Here is a 25,810-nt window from a genome sequence, read left to right as displayed (position 1 = left end):
CATTCCTTCTCTCCAGAGATGTTGCCTGTCCCGCTGAGTTACTCCAGCTTTTTGTGTCTATCTTCGGTTTAAACCAGTATCTGCAGTTCCTTCTCATATTTCTAAACCGTAACTCCTCCATATCACATGAAAAAACAAAATAAAAAGGGTGTACAAATCTGCTAATAATTTAATTACCTTATGGTGCAAAATAAACCATATTTTTCCCCCAAGGTTAGATTTTAAAAAAAAACCTTGAATTTTGTCCACCAAAACCCCCAATTATGTGCAACGGAGCAATGAACAAAAACGTAAGGAATACCTGTGATGATCTGATGAATGTAGACATGCACAAGATCAGAACAGAAAGAACCTACAGCAAGGCCTAGTTTCTACAGACCCCTTTATAATGGAACTTGATTATAGTGGACGGGCCTGCGATGCCACCCCCAGCTCGTACCGCCTCCCCGGTCGCTAAAACCCCCGGCTTCCAGCTCGCATGTTGCAGCAACGAGCCATTCTTCACCCACCGCACAGTCCGTTTGAAGCGTCTAACTTTGCGGCCCACATTGTAGCCTCTGGGGACTGCGCTTTCTTCAGGCCACCACCACCGACAGGAGACACTCAGTCACCATGGGGCTCCCTCCCCTCCCACCTGCAGCTGCTTCTTCCTGTCAGCTTTGTCCGCTCCTCGGAAAGGCCGCTGCTCGGCCTTTCTAGCCCCCACCCCCCCCCCCCACTTTCACTGCCTCTTCCTCCTCCTCTCCACCCGCCGACACACTGACTGGAGGATGCAGCAATTCCAGGACTTTGTGTCCATTTGTGTATTAACCAGCATCTCCAGTTCTTGGTTTCAATTATAGTATATACAATGAAAATACCGTACTCCGTTATAACGGACAATCAGCAATAAACAGACACCCCCACGCATGGTCCTTTATAATGAGACTGGCCTCTCGTCCAAATATTTACCTCAGCCACAAGTATATTTAGACACCGCAGCTCTCTTGATAGCTTATGGAAATTCAGCATGTCTCTAATGGCTTATAACGATTTCAATAGAAGTGCCATAAAAAGCATCCGATCTGGATGCATCACAGCTTGGTATGGCAACTGCGCTGCCTAGTATCCAAGGATGTTTAGATAATTGTCACGGGTACTGAGGTACAGTGAAAAGTTTGTTGCGTGCTAACCAGTCAGTGGAAAGACAGTACATGATTACAATCGGGTCATTCAGGGTAGAGATCATAGTTAAAGTAAGAAATGTTGCTGTAGGAGAAGAGATTTAAAAGTGTGGAGCGGTTGTAATATATGATTACTGATCTGCTTCTGTGGCTAGCACACAAATAGTCGCCTGGGTTAGGCATCATCTTGTCTACTTCTAAAGGAAAATGGCTGCAGAGACAATGACTGAGTTGGATGAGATGCACCAACATTGCCCAGATCCCAGAAAGGATCCAGCTTTCTAATTCCTTTAATTAAGGACTTTTTAATTCCTTTATTCAAAAATGGAGAGAGACTGAAAGGAGGAAAGTAATGACCTCTGGTCAACAAAGATAATAGCTGAACATTTGGCCAATTGCAGTGAGGTATAATCAACTTTACAAAAGTGAAATTGTACAAATTGCAACAACAGCTATATTGAGAAATTCAAGTGTAAATACAACTAGTCCATTAAAACTGCAGTTACTGCTGGAAGAGGCTAGTGCACAGCAGTAGCAAACCATTCGGATGTGGGTTTAGAACATGACAAAGGCCTATATCGGCTTTCAGGCCCAAAGGATTAGACTATGTTAAACATACTATGCTAAACAGGACTATGAGTAGGTTAACTGATGATGAGTGTTTATTGGAACTGCTGGAGTTTAGAAGAATGGGGGACCTCATTGAAACATACAGAATAGCGAAAGGCTTGGATAGAGTGGATGTGGGGAGGACGTTTCCACTAGTGGGAGAGTCTAGGACTAGAGGTCATATTCTCAGAATTAAAGGGCGTTCTTTTAGGAAGGAGATGAGGGGAAATTTCTATAGTCAGAGGGTGGTGAATCTGTGGAATTCTGTGCCACAGAAGGCTGTGGAGGTCAAGTCAGTGGATACTTTTAAGGCAGAGATAGATAGCTTCTTGATTAGTGTGGGTATCAGAGGTTATGGGGAGAAGGCAGGAGAATGGGGTTAGGAGGGAGAGATAGATCAGCCATGATTGAATGGCGGAGTAAACTTGATTATGTGGTGAACTGTGGAACTGATTAAACGACTAGGGTGGAGGGAGGGAGCAAGGAGGGAGGGAAGGAAGGAAGGGGATAAGGGAGTGCAAGTAGAAGTTACTTAAAATGATAGAATTCAATGTTCACACGGCTTGGGTTTAACCTACACAAGTGGAATAGGAAGTGCTGTTCCTCCAATGTGCGTGTGGCCTCACTCTTGCAATGGAGGCGGCCCAGGCCACAACAGTCAGTGTGGGAATTGGAAGGGGGTTAGCAGCCCAGTGGTAAGAACATTGAATTCTCTAATTTTAGGTGACTTCTACCAATACTCCCTTCCCCTCCAGCCATTTAACCAGTTCCACAGTTCACCACATTGTTTCTCCCTCAAGATCTCACCTTCCTGAGACAACTGGCCGACCAGGGAACCACCACCCTGTCCGAGGTCATCTGTCGCTGGCCCTGTTTGCCCTGGTCGTTTCTCGCCTCTAGCTACCCCCTTCCCCCACACCCAATACTTTCAGTTTGAAGAAGAGTCCCAAGCCAAAACGTCACCCATCCTTTTTCTCCAGAGACGCTGCCTGACCCACTGAGTTACTCCAGCATTTTGTGTCTATTTTTGATATAAACCGGCATCTGCAGTTCCTTCCTATCACCCTACGAATAGGGATGCTCATACAGTCAGCAAGCAGGTAGGACAGAAGCAAACTTCGCAGGACAATGGAGATGGCGTGCTGGCAGGCCTGACCAGACTCATCCCATCAGTCATCTCATCTGCTACATGTTTTTAAAGAGAAGTAACAAATGCAGAGTGTGTTAGCTGGAAATTGATGTGGAATTTACATTTAACCTCAGTTCCGTACGCCCAACCCCCACACCGTGCGAGAAAAGAGTATTGCTGCATAATCATATCATCAGGACAAAGTTCTAGGTTTTTCCTATGACCACCTGGTGTGTGAATGCAAAATACAAATCGCATTAAATTTTACTACTCTGGGTGAATGACTTTTGCTGTTAAACATTCAGTCGCTCAACCCAAGCTCTAATAATAAGCGCAAGCCGACAGTAATAAATAGGATGATTGCATGGAAATAAAGAAAGTAGATTTTAAGAGAATCAAAAACAGTTTGTCGCACGAAGACTTTTAATGGCACTTGAATCCATTTGTGAAATGCATGATAATTAATAATTAACTATTATCATCCATATATGCAAGGAAAGCATTTTTTTTATAATCGGAGGCAAACTACAATGATTAAAATTTCATATTGACCTCTTTGGAATCAAGTCAAGAATGTTTTGTCATATGTCCCAGATAGAAAAATGAAATTCTTGCTTGCTGCAGTACAACAGAATATGTAAACATAGTACACTGTAAACAACATGATAAACCAGAGAGAAAAAAAAGTTCACACACAGACACACACACGCACACACGCACACACGCACACACACACACACACACACACACACACACACACAAAAACAAAGAATAGTAGTGCAATAATATGGTCAATTGTAGTTCAGAGCTTATTTGAGGTTGTGGTGTTTAATAGCCTGATGGTTATTTGTGGTTATAGTGTTTAATAGCCTGATGGCTGAAGGAAAAAGCTGTTCTTGAACCTGGACGTTACAGTTTTCAGGCTCCTGTACCTTCTTCCTGATGGCAGTGGTGAAATGAGTGTGTCGTCAGGATGGTGTGGGTTTTGAGGCAGCGACTGCGATAAATCCCTTCGATGGTGGGGAGGTCAGAGTCGGTGATGGACTGGGCAGTGTTCACAACTTTTTGCAGTCTTTTCTGCTCCTGGACGTTCAAGTTGCCAGGCCAGGGTGCAATCAGTCAATATGCTCTCTACTGTGCACCTGTAGAAGTAAACCATGCAAAAATTTAAATCAACATTGAACAGAATGAAGAATTGCAGCCTTTATAAAATGCTCAGTTGACTTCCCACCCAAACAATGTGAAAGAATAAACCTGCTCAAGTTGATAAATTACATTTAGATAGATGTAAAGTGGATGCTTCACCATCAACAAAGCAGCTTCAGTGTAAAATGTAACTGAATAGATTCTTCACTGACTATTATCAAATGGCAGACTCTTGTTAATATAGTGTAGCAAATTGAAATAATGCATGTTTAAGAACACAAGATATGTAGGAAAGAACTGCAGATGCTGGTTTAAATCGAAGATAGGCACAAAATGCTGGAGTAACTCAGCGGGACAGGCAGCATCTCTGGAGGGAAGGAATGGGTGATGTTTCAGGTCGAGACCCTTCTTCAGACTGATCAGTCTGAGTTATGGGCCTGTCCCACTTTGGTGATTTTTTTGGGCGACTACTGGCGACTGTCGCAAAATTTTCAACATGTTGACAAATTTTTGGCGACAGTGGTGACAATTTTTGCTGTCGTAGGTTGTCGCCAGGTGTCGTAGGTGAATTCCATTAAAACTAGTCCCTAGCAGACGCCTAAAGAGTTGCCTAAGTGGGACAGACCCACTACTCCAGCATTTTGTGTAACAAGATATATGCCTTTCAACTCAAGTGCCTCAGTTATCTATTTCTGTGCCATTATGCTGAACAATGAATTACTCCCAGCACCCACACATTCCACATCGAGTGGGATTTTGCTTGGGCAGTTTACAGCCCAGTGGTATGAATATTGATTTCTCTCACTTCAGGTAGCCCCCGGCATTCCCTCTCTCTCTCTCTATCCCTCCCCCACCCAAGTCGTACGAGCTTCTAATTTTCACCCTACAAACAGCGAACAATGGCATGTTTTCTTTAGAAAATTCAGAGGATCTGAACATTCTTCATTAGAACATTCAGAGGATCGGGTGACAGAGGAACTGAAGGAAATCCACATTAGGCAGGAAATGGTGTTGGATAGACTGATGGGACTGAAGGCTGATAAATCCCCAGGGCCTGATGGTCTGCATCCCAGGATACTTAAGGAAGTGGCTCTAGAAATCGTGGATGCATTGGTGATAATTTTCCAATGTTCTTTCGACTCAGGATCAGTTCCTGTGGATTGGAGGGTAGCTCATGTTATCCCACTTTTTAAGAAAGGCGGGAGAGAGAAAACAGGAAATTATAGACCAGTTAGCCTGACATCGGTGGTGGGGAAGATACTGGAGTCAATTATAAAAGATGAGATAGCCGAACATTTGAATAGCAGTGACAGGATTGGTCCGAGTCAACATGGATTTACGAAGGGGAAATCATGCTTGACTAAACTTCTGGAATTTTTTGAAGATGTAACTAGGAAAATGGACAAGGGAGAGCCAGTGGATGTAGTGTACCTGGACTTTCAGAAAGCATTTGATAAGGTCCCACATAGGAAATTAGTGGGCAAAATTAGGGCACATGGTATTGGGGGTAGAGTGCTGACATGGATAGAGAAGTGGTTGGCAGACAGGAAACAAAGAGTAGGGATTAACGGGACCCTTTCAGAATGGCAGGCAGTGACTAGTGGGGTACCGCAAGGCTCGGTGCTGGGACCGCAGCTATTTACAGTATACATCAATAATTTGGATGAAGAGATTCAAGTAATATTAGCAAATTTGCAAATGACACAAAGCTGGCTGGAAGTGTGAACTGTGAGGAGACGGCTATGAGAATGCAGGGTGACTTGGACAGGTTGGGGGAGTCGGCAGATGCATGGCTGATGAAGTTTAATGCGGATAAATGTGAGGTTATCCACTTTGGTAGCAAAAACAGGAAGGCAGATTACTATCTAAATGGCGTCAAGTTGGGAAAAGGTGAAGTACAACGGGATCTGGGGGTCCTTGTACATCAGTCTATGAAAGTAAGCATGCAGGTACAGCAGGCAGTGAAGAAAGTGAATGGCATGTTGGCCTTTATAACAAGAGGAATCGAATATAGGAGCAAAGAGGTCCTTCTGCAGTTGTGCAGAGCCCTAATGAGACCACACCTGGAGTATGGTGTGCAGCTTTGGTCCCCTAATTTGAGGAAGGACATTCTTGTTATTGAGGGAGTGCAGCGTAGGTTTACAAGGTTAATTCCCGGGATGGTGGGACTGTCATATGCTGAGAGAATGGAGCAGCTGGGCTTGTACACTCTGGAGTTTAGAAGGCTGAGAGGAGATCTCATTGAAACATATAAGATTGCTAAGGGCTTGGACATGCTAGAGGCAGGAAACATGTTCCCGATGTTGGGGGAGTCCAGAACCAGGGGCCACAGTTTAAGAATAAGGGTTAGGCCATTTAGAACGGAGACGAGGAAACACTTTTTCTCAGTGAGTGTGGGTGTGGAATTCTCTTCCTCAGAGGGCGGTGGAGGCAGGTTCTCTGGATGCTTTCAAGAGAGAGCTAGATAGGGCTCTTAAAAATAGCGGAGTCAGGGGAGATATGGGGAGAAGGCAGGAACGGGGTACTGATTGGGGATGATCAGCCATGATCACATTGAATGGCGGTGCTGGCTCGAAGGGTCGAATGACCTACTCCTGCATCTATTGCCTATTATCATTGTTGCATTTTTGCATATCTTTCATTCATTGTTCTTTATCTCTCCACATCACTGTCTATATCTCTCTTTTCCCTTATCCCTAACCAGAAAGGCCTCAACCTGAATCATCACGCATTCCTTCTCTCCAGAGGAGTTACTCCAGCTTTTTGTTTAAGAAAGAACTGCAGATGCTGGAAAAATTGAAGGTGGAGCAAAGGTGACGTTTGGGGTCGAGACCGAAACGTCACCGATTCCTTCGCTCCATAGATGCTGCCTCACCCACTGAGTTTCTCCAGCATTTTTGTCTATCTTCCAGCTTTTTGTTTCTATCTTTAGAAATATGAGAGTTGTCTGCAGGCAATGGAGAGAAAAGAGAGCATCCAAAAGTGGTCTAACTCCTGGCTTCATGCTTTCAGACTTTAGCTACATAACTGACGTTTGGTAACTATGGGGGTTTTTTTTAGAAATGTTGTAGCTTGGCACAGTGTATGCTGTTTTGTTTCAGAAGTCAGTTAATGACGGTTCATAAAAACAATGAGGAGATATGTCATTTTCAATTACTTGACGGGGTTGGATCAGTGGGGCAAAATGTCAGCCAATGTTAAAAGTACTGCTCTTAATAGGTCTTAGGACAGTGTTATGATTAAACAGCTCTATTGTTGCCCCCAGATTTTTGTATGCATACTGTAGGTTTAATAATAAGAGTAGGCCTTTGTCTTGCATTTAGCCTGTGTTACCCTTTGTCTATCATTTGTACCTTTTGTTACCCTCTGTAAATGTATGCGGGATATTTGCGGGAATGTATGCGGGATAGTTTTCTAAACCAACATGTAGAGGAACCAACGAGAGAGCAGGCTATTCTAGACTGGGTATTGAGTAATGAGGAAGGGTTAGTTAGCAGTCTTGTTGTGCGTGGCCCCTTGGGCAAGAGTGACCATAATATGGTTGAGTTCTTCATTAGGATGGAGAGTGACATTGTTAATTCAGAAACAAGGGTCCTGAACTTAAAGAAAGGTGACTTTGAGGGTATGAGACGTGAATTGGCCAAGATAGACTGGCAATTGATTCTTAAAGGGTTGACGGTGGATATGCAATGGAAGGCATTTAAAGACTGCATGGATGAACTACAAAAATTGTTCATCCCAGTTTGGCAAAAGAATAAACAGGGAAGGTTGTGCATCCGTGGATAACAAGGGAAATCAGGGATAGTATCAAAACAAAAGATGAAGCATACAAATTAGCCAGAAAAAGCAGCCTACCAGGGGACTGGGAGAAATTCAGAGTCCAACAGAGGATGACAAAGGGCTTAATTAGGAAAGGGAAAATAGATTATGAAAGAAAACTGGGAGGGAACATAAAAACTGACTGCAAAAGTTTTTATAGATATGTGAAGAGGAAAAGATTAGTTAAAACAAATGTAGGTCCCTTGCAGTCAGAAACAGGTGAATTGATCATGGGGAACAAGGACATGGCAGACCAATTGAATAATTACTTTGGGTCTGTCTTCATTACGAAAGACATAAATAATCTGCCGGAAATAGCAAGGGACCGGGGGTCAAATGAGATGAGGAACTGAGTGAAATCCAGGTTAGCCGGGCAGTGGTGTTAGGTAAATTGAATGGATTAAAGGCCGATAAATCCCCAGGGCCAGATAAGTTGCATCCCAGAGTAAATAGGGAAGTAGCCCCAGAAATAGTGGATACATTAGTGATAATTTTTCAAAACTCTTTAGATTCTGGAGTAGTTCCTGAGGATTGGAGGGTAGGTAATGTAACCCCGCTTTTTAAAAAGGGAGGGAGAGAGAAAACGGGGAATTACAGACCAGTTAGTCTAACATCGGTAGTGGGGAAAATGCTGGAGTCAGTTATTAAAGATGGGATAGCAGCACATTTTGAAAGTGGTGAAATCATTGGACAAAGTCAGCATGGATTTATGAAAGGTAAATCATGTCTGACGAATCTTATAGAATTTTTCGAGGATGTAACTAGTAGAGTGGATAAGGGAGAACCAGTGGATGTGTTATATCTGGACTTTCAGAAGGCTTTCGACAAGGTCCCGCATAAGAGATTAGTATGCAAACTTAAAGCACATAGTATTGGGGGTTCAGTATTGATGTGGATAGAGAACTGGGTGGCAAACAGGAAGCAAAGGGTAGGAGTAAACGGGTCCTTTTCAGAATGGCAGGCAGTGACTAGTGGGGTACCGTAAGGCTCAGTGCTGGGACCCCAGCTATTTACAATATATATTCATGATCTGGATGAGGGAATTGAATGCAACATCTCCAAGTTTGTGGATGGCACGAAGCTGGGGGGCAGTGTTAGCTGTGAGGAGGATGCTAGGAGGCTGCAAGGTGACTTGGATAGGCTGGGTGAGTGGGCAAATGCATGGCAGATGCAGTATAATGTGGATAAATGTGAGGTTATCCACTTTGGTGGCAAAAACAGGAAAGTAAACTATTATCTGAATGGTGGCCGATTAGGAAAAGGAGAGATGCAGCGAGACCTGGGTGTCATGGTACACCAGTCATTGAAAGTAGGCATGCAGGTGCAGCAGGCAGTGAAGAAAGCAAATGGTATGTTAGCTTTCATAGCAAAAGGATTTGAGTATAGGAGCAGGGAGGTTCTACTGCAGTTGTACAGGGTCTTGGTGAGACCACACCTGGAGTATTGCGTACAGTTTTGGTCTCCAAATCTGAGGAAGGACATTATTGCCATAGAGGGAGTGCAGAGAAGGTTCACCGGACTGATTTCTGGGATGTCAGGACTGTCTTATGAAGAAAGACTGGATAGACTTGGTTTATACTCTCTAGAATTTAGGAGATTGAGAGGGGATCTTATAGAAACTTATAAAATTCTGAAGGGGTTGGAAAGGCTAGATGCAGGAAGATTGCTCCCGATGTTGGGGAAGTCCAGGACAAGGGGTCACAGCTTAAGGATAAGGGGGAAATCCTTTAAAACCGAGATGAGAAGAACTTTTTTCACACAGAGAGTGGTGAATCTCTGGAACTCTCTGCCACAGAGGGTAGTCGAGGCCAGTTCATTGGCTATATTTAAGAGGGAGTTAGATGTGGCCCTTGTGGCTAAGGGGATCAGAGGGTATGGAGAGAAGGCAGGTACGGGATACTGAGTTGGATGATCAGCCATGATCATATTGAATGGCGGTGCAGGCTCGAAGGGCCGAATGGCCTACTCCTGCACCTAATTTCTATGTTTCTATGTTTCTAAGAGATCTCTCTACTTCAGTGCACTTTACTGTTGAACTCTGCTTAAGTTTAATTGGATTGGGAAGTGAGCTGTAATTTGCATTTGAGTAAACACTCAACTTTAGTTTTCGCAATGTTTTAAGTTATGTTATATTTTTAAATGCTTCTTGGTTGTAAAGGAGTCACATGGGGAAATGACACTTAATGTACATAGTAATCTTAAACATTGCAAAGAAGAGTTAAACTGGTTACTCTAAATCTTCCCTCCTTTTGTTAATGTATGCCCATAGCAGGATTTTAGCTTGCGCACTCTTTAGGATCTTGAATGTTCATGATATTACCTTGCCGTTGACTCTACTGAAATTCTAAACCGTGTTTTTTGTCTTGGTTTATCCCGATATTCTTTTTGATACATTACACACACTTCCGCACACAGAAAATGATCCCTGCTGCTTTGACTTGAACCAAGTCTCATACATGCAAAAAAAGACACAGAGCTGGAGTAATTCAGTGGTCAGGCAGTGTAGGTTCCAAGATGGTGCCCAACCCAGGCGACTATTTGCATGCTAGCCACAGAAGCAAATCTACAATCACATATTCCAATCGCTCCACACCCTTAAATCTCTATTCCTACAGCAACGTTTCTTAATCTAACTATGATCTTCAGTAAATGTTATTCCCATATCATGTATCTATACACTGTAAATGGCTCGATTGTAATCATGCATTGTCTTTCTGCTGACTGGATAGCATGCACACAAGCTTTTCACTGTACCTCGGTACCCGTGTAAACTGAACTGTGGGAGTGGATGAAAAAGTGTAAGGTCGAACTAATGTGAACGGGTGACCGATTGTCGGCATGGACAGAGTGGGCTTAAGGGCGTGTTCCCCTGTGTGTCTTTCAATGATTTCCAGCACCAACTGTGTGATAGAAATAGTCTATGAGCTATGGAGGTTTTGCTATCTTTAGCAAGATTTTAATAACTATCTACTGTATCTTGAGAAGGGGAAATTATATGAAGATTGTATTTTTTTTCCCCAACGAAAGTTATCTATTTCAGTTGGCAAACAAATTGTTCAGTGCTTTAGCACTATCATCGGTTGCATGGTACTGTTGTCCATACGAAGCTACCACTGAAATCAAACAGAAAATTCTGCACACACACACACACACACACACACACACACACACACACACACACACACACACACACACACACACACACACACACACACACACACACACACACACACACACACACACACACACACACTGTATGGGAAGGATCACTTAAGACCTTTAAAAAAGAGGGGGGGAGGAGGAGGAGTGGAATCAACTTTTAAGAAGCCAGAGATACACGGCTGTGAAGCTTGGCGGACATTAACATTACCGGTCGGTTATCCTTGGTTCTGAAAACTACTGCTTACGTTTTTTCCCCCAATGAGCTAATGAAATTCACCGGTCAGCACCCGCTACAACATACGAGAACCTACGACAACCTTCGACCTCCTGGCGACCCACTACCTCTGCACCTACGGCAGGAGAATTCTCGCTACTCTCCATGACGGCTTCATTCTGGTCGCTGCTAATTTTAAAATATGTTGAAAAATTTGCGGCGACCAGAATGAGGCCGCGACTAGTTCCCAAAATACGGGTACCCCTCACGACCATGAAGGCGACTACCCGGCAACCACCCACGAACATGTGGCGATCATGCAGTCGCCTAAAAAGTCGCCAAAGTGGGACAGGCCCATAAGTGTTATTTAAGTTAATCAAAATAATTGTAATAAACATTTAAATCTGGTGTCTTTCCCCGTGGTTAAAAATCCATAAATTCTCAAAATTAAATTGATGTAATTTTGTCCCATATTTGAGTGGATACCTGGAGGGTGATGTGGGGACAGACAAAAGGGGTAATTTCCTGACCGATTCCTGGGAAGATGCAGAGTGACGGAGCAGCTTAGCGAGTGTGGCTGCATCTCAGGAGAACATGGATAGGTGTCGTTTCATGCTGGAAACTTACTTCAGACTTGGACTGTAGAGTGTGGTGTGGCGTTGGTAAGTAATTGACAATTGGTTCGCAGCCATAGAATGGGCCTTTATTTCAGATTGTCAGCAAGTTCAGTATTTTATTCTTGGATAGGTTGAGCATTGGTGTTGGGAGTGCCTTGATCCTGTTCAGAAAATGTTAAGGGAGGAACAGATTTCATGAGGGACTTGAGTCTGATTCAGCAGGAGGAGCATAGAGTGGTTGAAGTGACCCTTCCCCATTGCTTCTTTCTTCCAGCTATCTCCACTCTACTCCTTCAGAATGCGGATCGGACCCAAACACCAAAAAACATCGTCCATCGATTTCACTCCACGGGTGCTGCCCGATCCGCCGAGTTGCTCCAGCAGTTTGCTTTCTAACATGGTTCTAACATGGTTCATGATTCCAGACTGTTGACATGCAAATTCCATCCTATCTAAGATTAGTTTTATCTCGCAATTGAACCAGATCTTTACTTCCTTCTACCTTCACCACACTTTTCTTTTGGCATCCTGAATAAAAGCATCCTACATGCAGGTTTCTTCATACCTGGGGGCATATCATTACTTTTCTTGTTGTATTGCCTGGTGCTCTGGACTAGTGACCATAACTTGCCTTTCACAATTATATTTCTTCTCTTTAATTTTTTCACCCTGAGCATTTCCGCTGATTATTTTTCCCCCTTACATTTCTAGCCCAATCCTTCAGTACTCCCAACCTCTCTAAGCTCCTCCTACTGACTTAGACCCAATTCACCCTTGAACAAGCCTTTTCCTCCCTTAATATTTCTGAATGAAATCATCAAGGCACTCCCAGCACCAAGGCCAACCTTATCCAAAAGTAAAATAATACATATGTTGGAAGTCTGAAATAATAGCCGATTGTTTTACTTGAGAACCAATTCTGGCAATTACTTACCAACGCTACACCACACTCTATGGACCCAGTGAACTTATCATGAAATCAGCCAATATGTCCCCCTCCACATCCCCTCACAAGTATCCATTCAAATGAGGGACAAAACTGAGTCAATTCAATTTTGAGAATTTATGGAGTTTTATCTAGATTTTACATATATATTCTAATTATTTAGAATATCTAGAACAACACTTGTGGTTAAAATTAAAATGCTGCAATTGCTTGTCAATTGGAAGTAAAATGGAAATGAATTGAAATATACAGCAGTGCACTGGTTTAGTTTGGAGATGCAGCATGAAAACAGGTTATTCGGCCCACCGAATCCACATCAAACAACGATCACCCGTACAATAGTTCTATCCTACACACCAGGGACAATTTACAGGGGCCGATTACCCTACAAACCTGCACGTCTTTGGAATGTGGGAGGAAACCAGAGGGCCCAGAGAAAACCCCTGCGGTCACAGAGAAAACGTACAAACTCTGTCCAGACAACACCCATAGTCAGGATCGAACCCGTGTCTCTGGTCCTGTAAGGCAGCAACTTTACCGCTGTGCCGCCTTCTAGTTGTGCTCTTGATTATTCCCAGCACTTTCCATATTGTTTTCCTGGTGGCTTTGTATGCGTAATGGTACGATGCAATCACCAACACACTGCTGAACAATTATTTTCCCATCCAACCAAAATCTGCACCCTAAGCAAAACATCTTTTGCATTGGTCACAAACTATATTGTATCGCTCATCCGGTCGGTGCTGGTAATCTGAAAGAGAAGACAAATGCAATGTGTCCTTTTCATCTCCACCTATCCTGTTCTCCAGGCTCATTTTCCAGGCGAAGTGAAACGTCACCTATTCCTATTCATAATTTTCATAATAAATGATTATTTTCGATGTTTGGGAATAGCTCTGCCCAGGACAGGAAGGCTCTGCAGAGAACCGAACGCACTATGGGAACTACACTCGCCCCCCAGCAGGACCTATACACCAAGAGGTGCAGGTCCAGAGTCAGCAACATTATGGGGGACCCCTACCACCCCTGCAACGCACTGCTCCAGCTGCTACGGTCAGGCAAACGCCTCCGCTGTCATGCTGTGAAAACAGAGGATGAGACTGAGTTTCTTCCCACAGGCCATCAGGACTGTAAACTCTTATCTCACCAGGGACTAATTTACTGTACTGATTGTGTCTTTTGTAAACAAATATTTTCTAACATGTAAATACTGATATTCTGTATGTGACAAAGTTGACTTGACTTGACTTTTCTCAAGAGATGCTGACTGACCCATTGAGGTACTTCAGCATTTTGTGTCTATTTTCAATGCCGTAATCTACTTGTTGACCTTTCAATTCATAGCTGAATTATAAACTATCACAGACAAAACAACACATAGATGTTATATGTATGAGACTTGAGTCAAATTAATACAAAAGGCAGAATCTGGAAGCAGAGGTTTGTGAAAGTGGTCTATAAGAATATTGAGGTAAACTGAGATTAAAAAAATATGGTCTAGAATTTCCATAGTAAAGACAGTCGAGGGCAGAAACAACAAATATGAATGTTTAAGGTCCAGAAGAGTGGGCAAGTTAAAATCCCAATGTGCAGGATAAACCTGGACTGTGATTTCTTAGCCATCAATCAATCAATCAATCAATCAATCAACCTTTATTGTCATCTTGCAAGCAACAGTTGTGCAGTGCAAAATGAAAAGACGTTTCCCAGGGAATAGCGGAGCATCGCACATGAAATTTAAAACATTACACACATAATAACACTAAAAACAATCCAGTCCCTGACGGAACAGTATAAATAGTTAAAAGCAGGTAAAACACAACGTTAAAATACAATAAACCAATCATAAAAATGTCCGGGCAGCTGATTTGAGTGGCCAGTGCCAGTTATTAAAGTGTCCGTGCCAGCCGCAGAATCAAGTGACTGTGAGTACAGAGTGACTGTTTAGCAGCCTCACAGCCTGTGGCATGAATCTGTTTAGCAGTCTTGTAGTCCGGGCTTTGATGCGTCGATATCTCTTGCCTGATGGCAGGAGATCCAGGTGTATATGGAGGGGGTGCAGTTTGTCCTTAGCAATTCTCTGAGCTTTTTTCAGACAGCGGCTCTGGAACAGTTCTTGTACCGAGGGTAGGGAGACGCCAATGATCCTCTCTGCTCCCCTCACTACCCTCTGCAGAGCCTTCCTGTCCGAGCAGTTGCAGGTGGAGTACCACGTATTTATGCAGGACGTGAGTACAACCTCCACCGTACCCCTGTCGAAAGTCCTGAGGATGTTGGTGGGGAGTGAGGCCTGTTTTAGTTTCCTCAGGAAGTGGAGCCGCTGATGGGCCCGTTTGACGGTCCCAGTGGTGTTCCTGGACCAGGTGAGGCTGTCTGTAATTTGCACACCGAGGAACTTTGTGCTCTCCACTCTCTCCACTGCAGTGCCACTGATGTTGAGGGGTGTATGCTTTGGCTGCGCCCTCCTGAAGTCGACAACCATCTCCTTCGTTTTGTCGACATTTAATTCTAGATTATTTTTGCCGCACCAGTCCACTAGTTGTTTTACTTCCTCCCTATACATTGATTCGTCATCTCCACTGATGAGTCCCACCACTGTTGTGTCATCCGCAAATTTTATGATCTTATTGTCCCTGAATCTGGCAGCACAGTCATGTGTGAGCAATGTGAACAACAGCGGGCTGAGCACACAGCCTTGAGGGGAGCCGGTGCTCAGCGTGATCGAGCCTGAAGTGTTCTTGCCAACACGGACTGACTGCGGTCTCTCTGTCAGAAAGTCCAAGATCCAGTGACACAGGGTGGTGTTGAGGCCCAGCAGGGTTAGTTTCTCCACAAGTCTCTGTGGGATGATGGTGTTAAACGCTGAGCTGAAGTCAATGTACAGGATTCTGGCGTATGTGTTTTTGTTTTCCAGATGCGTGAGTACTGTGTGCAGCGTGGTAGAGATGGCATCCTCTGTAGAACGGTTGGGGCGATAGGCAAACTGGAGGGGGTCTAACGATGAGGGGAGGCTGGCAGTAATGTGGGGTTTCACCAGGCGTTCAAAACACGTTCAAATCGACCTGCACCAACACAAATAAAATAGATTATAGCCCACCACTTCGCTCTTCACGTGCCTGGAAAACTTCAGTGTGTCCGAGTCTACCCTTCCAATTCTTGGGAGGAAAATAAAGTAGTAATTTTCATAATGAATTATTCTTTTCAATGTTCAAGATTACTGTTCACATCAAAGGCTATTTCCCCACGGGACATCTTTCCAAATAAGAAATCTTTAAAAATACAATTAAATTACAACTTGGAACTTTGCAAAAAAAATTAAAGTTGTTCTTTCACTCAAATGCAAATTACAGCTTGCCTTCCAATTCAATTAAACATAAGCAGAGTTCAACAATAAATGGACTAAAGTAGGCAGGTCCCTTAAACATTCACTGTTCAAGTAATAATGGATTCTGACCTGAAACGTTATCTATCCACTTTTCCATGGATGATGCCAAATCTGCTGAGTTACTCCAGCAGGTTTTCTTTGTTCAAATTTCCAACATCTGCAATCCCTATTGACCACGTCATATTTTGTTTTGAGTAGGATGTATTGCAGGTGAATAGGTGGAGATATTTCTGGTCAATTTTAAGGTTTGGGAGAGACGCTAAATTATTTTTGCAATGGAAAAATTATGGTAAACATTGGAATGCACAAAAGGAATAGAAACAGACAGATAAGTTTACTTCCATTGTGAATTGTGGAACCTAAACTAGGAACGAGCATTTGGTTAAAGTTGAAGAACCAAACAAACTACTTTTCTATTTGTAGTCTGAAGAAGGGTTTTGGCCCGAAACGTTGCCTATTTCCTTCGTTCCATAGATGCTGCTGCACCTGCTGAGTTTCTCCAGCATTTTTGTGTACCTTCGATTTTCCAGCATCTGCAGTTCCTTCTTAAACTCTTTTCTATTTGAGTGACTAGCAGCATTGACTTCATTCAAAGTTATGTTTAAGAAAGAACTGCAGATGCTGGAAAAATCGAAGGTAAATCAAAGGTCACTCGAAGTTATAATCACTGCTGCAACTTAAAGATGTTAAGCCTTCAATTAACAAACTGGCTTGACTGGTTATTCTGCTCTGCCAAATCTTGAGGCAGTGAAAGAGACAAATAAAACCTGAAAATACAAGAGGAGGCAAATAAAAGACCGTGAATTCGAGATTAAATAATAGAATGGGTGATTATCTTAAATTATGCATTGTTGAGTCTAGAGTAAATTTTGAATTCTATTTTCTTGTATGTAACAAGGGGAGGGGGGGGGGGGTCTAACCTGAAAGGACTGTTGGTGGCCCTGGATGGAGTCGAGGGAGGAGGTAGAGGAGTCAAGTCAAGTCAAGTCAAGTTTATTTGTCACATACACATACGAGATGTGCAGTGAAATGAAAGTGGCAATGCTCGCGGACTTTTGTGCAAAAGACAAACAACCAAACAACCAAACAAACTATAAACACAATCATAACACACATATTCTTTTACATAAGGAGGAGACAGTGACAAATGAAGGATAAAGGGGAAATGAGGAGAGTCCAGTGGTGGGAGGAATATTAGATAGCTGACATCACAGGAGCCTGGGCCAATGTGAAGCCACGTCAATAGACTGGCGTGGAAACCAAGAATTGGAAGGGTAGACTCGGACACACTGAAGTTTTCCAGGCACGTGAAGAGCGAAGTGGTGGGCTATAATCTATTTTATTTGTGTTGGTGGCAGTGACCTGACTGAGTTGGAGCTTGGTTGACCAGCACGGTTGCGTAGCGGTAGAGTCCCGGGTTCAATCCTGACCACTGATGATTGTCTGTATGAAGTTTATACGTTCTCCCTGTGTGGGTTTTCTCCGGGATCTCCAGTTTTCTCCTCCACTCCAAAGATGTACTGGTTTGTAGGCTAAATGGCTTGGCACAATTGTAAATTACTCTTAGTGTGTGTGTGTGTGTGTGTGTGTGTGTGTGTGTGTGTGTGTGTGTGTGTGTGGCATAGTGTTAGTGTGTGGAAATTGCTGGTCCGTGCAGACGGTGGGCCTGTTTCCGTGCTATATCTCTCAACTAAACTTTGAATGTTCCAGAAGTGCAAAATGTGTGTTTCCCCCTTGGAACCAAAGCTTAGGTCTGAGCACAATAAAGAGGGAAAATGGCTGGATAGGTAATTTGTTGATGTGAAATAGAATACCAGGGCAAAGTAACTTTGTAACTTTAGTTACTAACTAAGTGATGGGGGGTAAAAACAATAGCATGAAGTTTTTGATTTGAAAGCAGAAGATCTAGTAGGTTCCATGATCAGCTGCAGGAAGCGTCAGGCCACCAAACAATGGCTGTGACTGTTCAATGATGCAACAAGATAGTGATTTGTCAGTCTCATTGTGGAAACCGATACTTTATCCTTAACATCATCCAAATTGGAGCTGACGAAATATGAAGCTTTCAGATGCGAAAGAAAAGAAGTAATTGCCACTCATTCTACCTTTGACTTGGGTCACGGTTGATAATATTGGCAGAGTAATACACTGAGAATGCTGTGCCCTCAATTCAGCGCATTTATTCTACAGTGGCAGGAGTGGAAAACTTGTGGAACATCCAAATAAAAGGAATGTGCAATAAACAGAAGATAGACACAAAATGCTGGAGTAACTCAGCGGGACAGGCAGCATCTGTGGAGAGAGAGAATGGGTGACGTTTCAGGTCGAGACCCTTCTTCAGGGAATAAATTACCAATATTTGTGAGGGGGGGTGGGTGGGTAGATGATAATAGGTTCTAAACCTCTTTGGTTTGCATAAGAAACTTTCTGTGTTGCAAGTACAGATTCTTGGTTAGAATTAGATTCCTTTATTGTCATTCAGACCTTTCGGTCTGAACGAAATTATGTTGCCTGCAGTCATACACAGAACCAATAAAAACAAAACGTACAATAAACACAAATTAAACATCCACCACAGTGAGTTCACCAAGCACATCCTCACTGTGATGGAGGCAAAGTCTTAGTCTCCGTCTCTTCCTCGATCTCTAGTATCCAACTCTGTGATTGTTCTTGTCTGAGCATCGAGCAGTACGTTTTCTCAAAATAGTTGACTGAGCGATGCTTTTTGAATCAAGGTTTGATACTATTTATATTTGTCATCTGCCCTATTCAGGGCTCTCACTTAACTTTTTTTCCCTGTTGCCAGCCGGGCAACCTTGGCAGCTTTTTACGTTGCCAAATGACAGTTTAGGTGGTCATTTAAGACGGCTTGCATGACGTGTGCGATAATGTGCTCGGATAAAGCGCGTAGTTACCAGTCGGAATTATACTCAATGAAGCATTCACATATTATTTCTGCTTCAAATAAAGTCACAAACTAAACATTCACCAATCAAGACATGATATATCCCACAATGACATGCAGCAAAATTATAAGACAGTATCTCAACTCTTTTTACACATTGCAGTTAATGCAATTTCTATTAGTTCTTTCCACTGCCAAACAAAAATGTGGTTGGATTATTCAGAGCATGATCAACCTGTGTCAATAAATCCTGGACCATGGTAACATATATGCGTACGTATAGTTGTGAATGTTGCTCATTAAATAACTACAGTACTGATGCTCCATAGTAAGAGCATTGATTTGCCGTTAAAATGAATTCTGTAATAACGTGTCAACGGTAGCAGTGACAATCGAACACTGTAGTTTTAATGTTTCACGTGTTCACAATTTAATTAATCCATCTTTATAGATTAAAACAAATAATAACATTGGGAATGAAAACACATTTGATTGCATTCCGTTATCAAACATAGTCAATATTAGCTCTGAAGACATTTCCAGGACAATAGGGTCAGGGAAGGGGGTGTGTGTGATTCAGTGCGGGGTGGATATGTTAAAATGAGTTATTTTTGCCAGTCTAATTCAAGAAAACTTGATTCAAACCATTGCTGCTAAAATCAATTCTTTATTCTGACAGCGCTGGATAATTCTTTAAACCTTCCAACACAGAGTTAGAAACTCTGGAGCAGGTCGAAAGAACTACTGACTTTGGCATAAATGTACCACATTATATAGGTAAAAGACAAGGATAGTACAAAAGGAGTAGCAAACTATTAACCAATCATTATGGTTTACCATACATTTAACTTATTTGCATTAACCAATCAACTAAATCCTTTCCATTGATTGACAACACGTATAGTCACATGATTTTCCCTTTTCCAGCCCCTTTACAACCTTCTTCCCCTCTGTGGTTTCTTCAACCTCTGCTCAAAATCATTTTATTTCAATAAAGTAAAACCACAGATATAAAACTAATTCTCACAGAATACTTTTCAGAATATACACATAATATAGCAATCACACAACACATGCATACAAAACATATTTTCACTTTTGGAAAAGAAAGTAATTTCTAAAACTTCCGATTTAAACAAAGTCTAATACTTACAATCGTAATTAAACACAATACACTTCACAATTAATTTCCTTACAACCACATAGTTAAAATACAGTTACTTATGGATTACAAAGATTAAAGATGAGTTTTGCCCCATTCTTACAAAGTGGTAAAGACAAAGTTCTAATCACACAATTCCCAACTACAGACACATAAAGGCCATTAATTGTCACACTTGATTGCTTCTTCCCAAGCTCGGGTCTAATTTCATTTTGTATTACAACCTCCATCTTCTATCTCTGGAGGAAAAGAATGTAAAGCTTCTTCACTAAAAGCATTCCTCACAACAAATGAAAGATTATCAAAACAGAGTTACTTTCTCAGTTTCTGGTAACCATAGGAAATCCTTTTGCAAAGTATTGTATTGTATTGTATTCAAATTTATTGTCATTGTCTCAATTAGAGACAACAAAATGAATTTCCCTTTACAGTCAGTATCATAAAAATAAATAAATAATAAATAATAAAACATATTCAAAATAAAATAGAATTTAAAAAAAAAGCACAAACACAGAAAGTTGGTGAGGAAGGCACCATAGTCCAGCCAGCATCCCCTCCGATCTTCCCAGATGTTCACCCGTGGTCGGGGCACACAAAGGTCACACAACCATCACCTATGCCTTATCTCTTATCTCAACATAAATACATTTAAACAGCACAAACCATCTCACAGACTAGTATCTACCCTTGGTGCCTACAATCCAACATAGACAACCATAAATCGCCTTAATGATACACCCGAGCTCGGAAGATGTGTCACAAAGGAAGAAGGATGGTGCCCATCAGATCAACATTTCCATGTTGTGATAAGCCATCTGTTCTCCTGTGTGTGTTCTTTGTTCTTTATTTCTTTGTGGAGGCATGTATTTCTGAAAGCCCCAACTCCAAGCTTTTCTCTTGCCACTTAATTCAAGTTCCTTAAGAACTTATCATTTGAGCAATTTTATTATATATTTCCTCAGATAGATGGCCGGTGGGGGGGGTTAGAAGGCAGTCGGTGCAGAATGGATGGATTGAGGCAGGTGAATTAGTACGTGTTGGTTGGAGTAGGTAAAATTGTGAGGGGAGAGCATGGGGGATGTCAGTGGTGTTGAATGGGGGGTTCAGTACGGGATGGATGGGGGTAGACAAAGGTGCTGGAGAAACTCAGCGGGTGAGGCAGCATCTATGGAGCGAAGGAAATAGGCAATGTTTTGGGTCGAGACCCTTCTTCAGACTGTTCCCCCCATTCTTCTTGAATGGGAGGATCAGTACAGGATGGATGGGGGGGGGGGGGAGATCAGCGCTTGATGAATGGTGGGGGGGGGGGGGTGTCAGTACAGTGTGGATCGGAGGGTCTGTGCAGGATGAATGGGAATTCACTACAGGATGAATGAGTGGAAGGTGCAGGGTAAATGGAGGGTGGGTCAGTACGGGGTGAATGCGTGGATTAGTACAGGATGGATGGGGGTTCAGTACAGGATGGATGGAGGAGAAGTGCAGGATGGATGGGAAAGGGGTAAATACGGGTGAATTGGGGAACCAGTGTAGGATGGATGAGGGGGTGTGTGGCAGGAGAATCAATGCGAGGTTGATAGGGTGATCAGCGCAGGATGAATAGATTGGGGGGGGGGGGGAAGATGGGGAGGGGAGCACAGGGGATGTCAGTGAGGACTGAATAGAGGCGGGAATGGGGATCAGTGCGGGATGGAGAGGAGGGATCCCAGGATAAGGGGTGGAGGGGGCGTACAAGAGAGAGGGCCTGTTGCACTGCGTGCAAACCCGCTAACGGCGCACTTTTAAAACAAACCCTTCCCGCATGCCGAGGCCTCTCCCTCCCTCCTCCCTCCTCCCGGCCTCGGCGTGCGGGAGGGTTTGTATTGAAAGTGCACCATTAGCGGGTTTGCAAGCAGAGGCCCTTATCAGGGCGGGCGGGGTGCGGGAGGAGGAGGTGATGGAGCCGCTATCGCTGTCGCTGTTCGGGACCCGTCATTCGCTGCGACCCTTCCTCACCCCGCACCTAGTATCTTTCCCACGCAATACAGCCGTCACCGCCGACACAAAATTCCTTTTCTCCAGAGATGCTGCCTGACCCGGTTACTCCAGTTTTTTGTATCTATCTTCGGTACAAACCAGTATCTGGTTGCCAAGCCGGGCAAAATGACTCGGTGTTAAGGTTGCCCGGCGGCGCTTTGAGTGGTCAGTGGCACCCGGGCAACCGTTAATTTCGAGCCCTACTCAATCACAAGGATGTCCTTCCTCAAATTAGGAGACCAAAACTGGACACGATACTCCAGATGTGGTCTCACCAGAGCCCTATACAACTGCATAACGGCTTGGCTTGGTCCCTGCCACAATTTGGAAGACAACCAAAATTATTTTTGATTACAATAGATTATTATTCAAATTTAAACCAGTGGAATTGTAGCGAATACAATTAATACATTAATAATTAATTTGTAAAGTTTTTTTGACACTAAATGTTCTGATTTTTGATATGCATAGCATATTCAATCTACATTTTCTCTTTCTAGGTCAATTTTGTAGTGTGTCAGTTGGTTGCGCTGCTTGCAAGTGTATGGTTTCGACTTTATCTTCACCCAAGTCAAACGAGCAGCTATGTCAGGCATGCTGTTGCCACACTTCTGGGACTTTACCTTGCACTGTTCTGCTTTGGATGGTAAGTATTGCATTTAAGGTTAACAATTTGAACGTTATCCCACCTAAAGAAGAAATGGTATTTCTCTCCACCCATGTGTTTACTTGTGTAAGTTTTGGTTTGGTTTAGTTTATTTATTGTCACACGTACTGAGGTTCAGTGAAAAGCTTTTGTTGCGCGTTAACCAGTCAGCGGAAAGACAATACATGATCACTATCGAGCCATTCACAGTGCACAGATATATGATAAAGGGAATAGCGACTAGTGCAAGATAAAGCCAATAAAGTCTGATCAAGGATAGTCTGAGGTTTTGTTGTGCTTAACTGCCAGTCAGGATCTTCAATTGAAAGGTAGCATGTGAACCTATGACAGTAATTATTGTCCTGACATAAACTCCGCCGCCATGTCTTGACATTAATTTTTTTTTAAATTTAGCACCCATGTTTGTTTCTGGCAAAGGTGGGAATTTTGTTGGTTTTGTGCTCTTTTGTTGCCGAGACCCAATATGGTGCATGATTGCTTCTGACATTGGCAAGTTTTTTTCTCAAAGTTAATGAACAAAGCAGAGGTTTCACATTATTTATTATGTTATTTGGCATGTTATTTCACCCACTTTAGAACATTATCAATAGTCAGAAAAACTTGAGGGCAACCAGGCAATATAGTATTTCTTCGATGACTTCCATTTTCCAGGCTCACACTACCTCATTTTTAATATGGATGTTCAGTCACTCTACACCTCCATTCCCCACCAGGAGGGTCTTAAAGCCCTCTGTTATTTCCTCATCTGCAGAACCAGCCAATTTCTGTCTATTAACACTCTCTTCCGCTTAGCAGAGCTAATCCTTACCCTCAACAACTTCTCATTCGACTCCTCCCACTTCCTCCAAATCCAGGGCATAGCTGTGGGCACTCACATTAACCCTAGCTATGCCTACCTCTTTGTAGGGTATGTCGAACAATCACTGTTCCAGGCGTACACTGGGCCTATCCCCGAACTCTACGTCCACTACATTAACGACTGCATCGGTGCTGCCTCCTGCACCCATGCAGAACTCATTCTTCATTAAATTTACTACTAATTTCCACCCTGCACTCAAATTCACTTGGACCATCTCCGTCATCTCCCTACCATTTCTTGATCTCACCGTCTTCATCATAGGAGACAGCCTATTGACAGACATCTACTACAAACCTACTGACTCCACTTGACTACACTTCTTCCCACCCTTCTTTTTGTAAAGACTCGTAACCCTACTCCCAATTCCTCCGTCTACGCCGCGTCTGCGCCTAAGATGAGGTGTTCCATACCAGATCATCTGAGATGTCCTCATTCTTCAGGGAACGGGGGTTCCCCTATTCCATTATAGTTGAGGCATTATATCCCGCAGTTCCGCACTTGCACCCCCTCCCCCATTCATAACAGGGACACAGTCCCCCTTGTCCTCGCCTTCCACCCCATCAGCCTTCGCATACAGCACATAATCCACCTCCAATGGGATACCACTACGAGCCACATCTTCCCATCTCCATCCCGTTCCGCAGAGACCGTTCCCTCCGCAACTCCCTGGTCAACTTGTCCCTTCCCACCCAAACCACCCCCTCCCCAGGTATTTCCCCCTGAAACCGCAGGACATGCATCACCTGTCGCTTTACCTCCACCCTCGACTCTGTCCATGGCCCCGACAGTTTTTTCAGGTGAGGCAGAGATTCACTTGCACCTCCTCCATCCTCATCTACCATATCCGCTGTTCCAGGTGTGGACTCCGTTATATCGGCGATACCAAGCGCAGGCTCGGCGATCGTTTCGCTGAACACCTCCGCTTGGTCCGCCTAAACCCACCTGATCTCCCGGTTGCTCAGCACTTTACCTCTCCCTACCATTCCCACACTGACCTTACTGTCCTGGGCCTCCTCCATTGTCAGAACGAGGCCCAGTGCAAATTGGAGGAACAGCACCTCATATTTAGCTTGGGCATCTTACATCTCAGCAGTATGTACATTGACTTCTCTAACTTCAAATAGCCCTTGCTTTCACTATCTCTCCATTCCCCCTCCCCCCTCCCCCCCTCCCAGTTCTCTGACCAGTCCGATTACATGTTATCTCTGTACCGCCCACTCCCCTGACATCAGTCTGAAGAAGGGTCTTAACCCGAAACGTCACCCATTCCTTCTCTCCAAAGATGCTGCCTATCCCGCTGAGTTACTCCAGCATTTTGTGTTTATCTTGGATTTAAACAAGGATCTGCAGTTGCTTCCTACACAGGTAATATAGTATGTGTAGGAGCGAACTGCAGAAGCTGGTTTACACTGAAGATAGACACAAAATGCTGGAATAACTCAGCCGGACAGGCAGCATCTCTGGATAGAAGGAATGGATGATGCTTCAGACTTAGTCTGAAGAAGAGTCTCGACCTGAAACATCACCCATTATTTTTATCCAGAGATGCTACCTGTCCCGCTGAGTTACTCCAGCATTTTGTGTCTCCCTCTATGTAATACACTAAGTGAGCACCATTTACAGTTTAGGATGTGGGTAAAACGTGTCCATATCGGCACTTATTGCTTGCTTTCTGGAATGAGGATTTGCCAAAAGGGTCTTGCAAGGGATGCACTAATTATTATCCAGGTTTATCCCATACACGTACGAAACACAGGACTTTGTAATTACGGGGTGTTTCCACCAGCACTTGTTGGGGCTGCTGGAAGATTATTATTTCAGAGAAAGGAGCCCTTTGGTCTATCCAAAATATTTTGGCTTTTCAGTACAAGAAGCTGGATGTAATCAAATGAGGCCGATTGCCATGTTCCAGGGCCCAGGCCTTAGTGCTCTATGACACAGTGAAGCTTGATTCAGCTGCCGTAATGACTCTCTGTGGAAAAGCCATGCATTAGGGTCCTTCCAGCTGTGAACT

General features: G+C 43.4%; 1 protein-coding gene across 2 annotated transcripts in view; it reads left to right on the top strand.

The window, feature by feature from the left end:
* Positions 1-25,810, top strand: part of mboat2 (membrane bound O-acyltransferase domain containing 2) — a 136,902-nt gene that overhangs the window by 18,045 nt on the left and 93,047 nt on the right. The window contains exon 2 of one of the 2 annotated variants that reach the window (XM_033021638.1): positions 22,771-22,916. The exons of the other annotated variant lie outside the window; for it this stretch is intronic. Within the exon in view, the coding sequence (XP_032877529.1) occupies positions 22,771-22,916 (146 nt within the window). The remainder of the gene's footprint in view (positions 1-22,770; positions 22,917-25,810) is intronic. 2 annotated transcript variants of the gene reach the window in all.

The sequence above is a fragment of the Amblyraja radiata genome, chromosome 5, assembly GCF_010909765.2.
Source record: "Amblyraja radiata isolate CabotCenter1 chromosome 5, sAmbRad1.1.pri, whole genome shotgun sequence".
Lineage (NCBI taxonomy): Eukaryota > Metazoa > Chordata > Chondrichthyes > Rajiformes > Rajidae > Amblyraja > Amblyraja radiata.
Note: the sequence above shows the minus strand (reverse complement) of the source record. Positions and strands in the feature narration are given on the sequence as shown.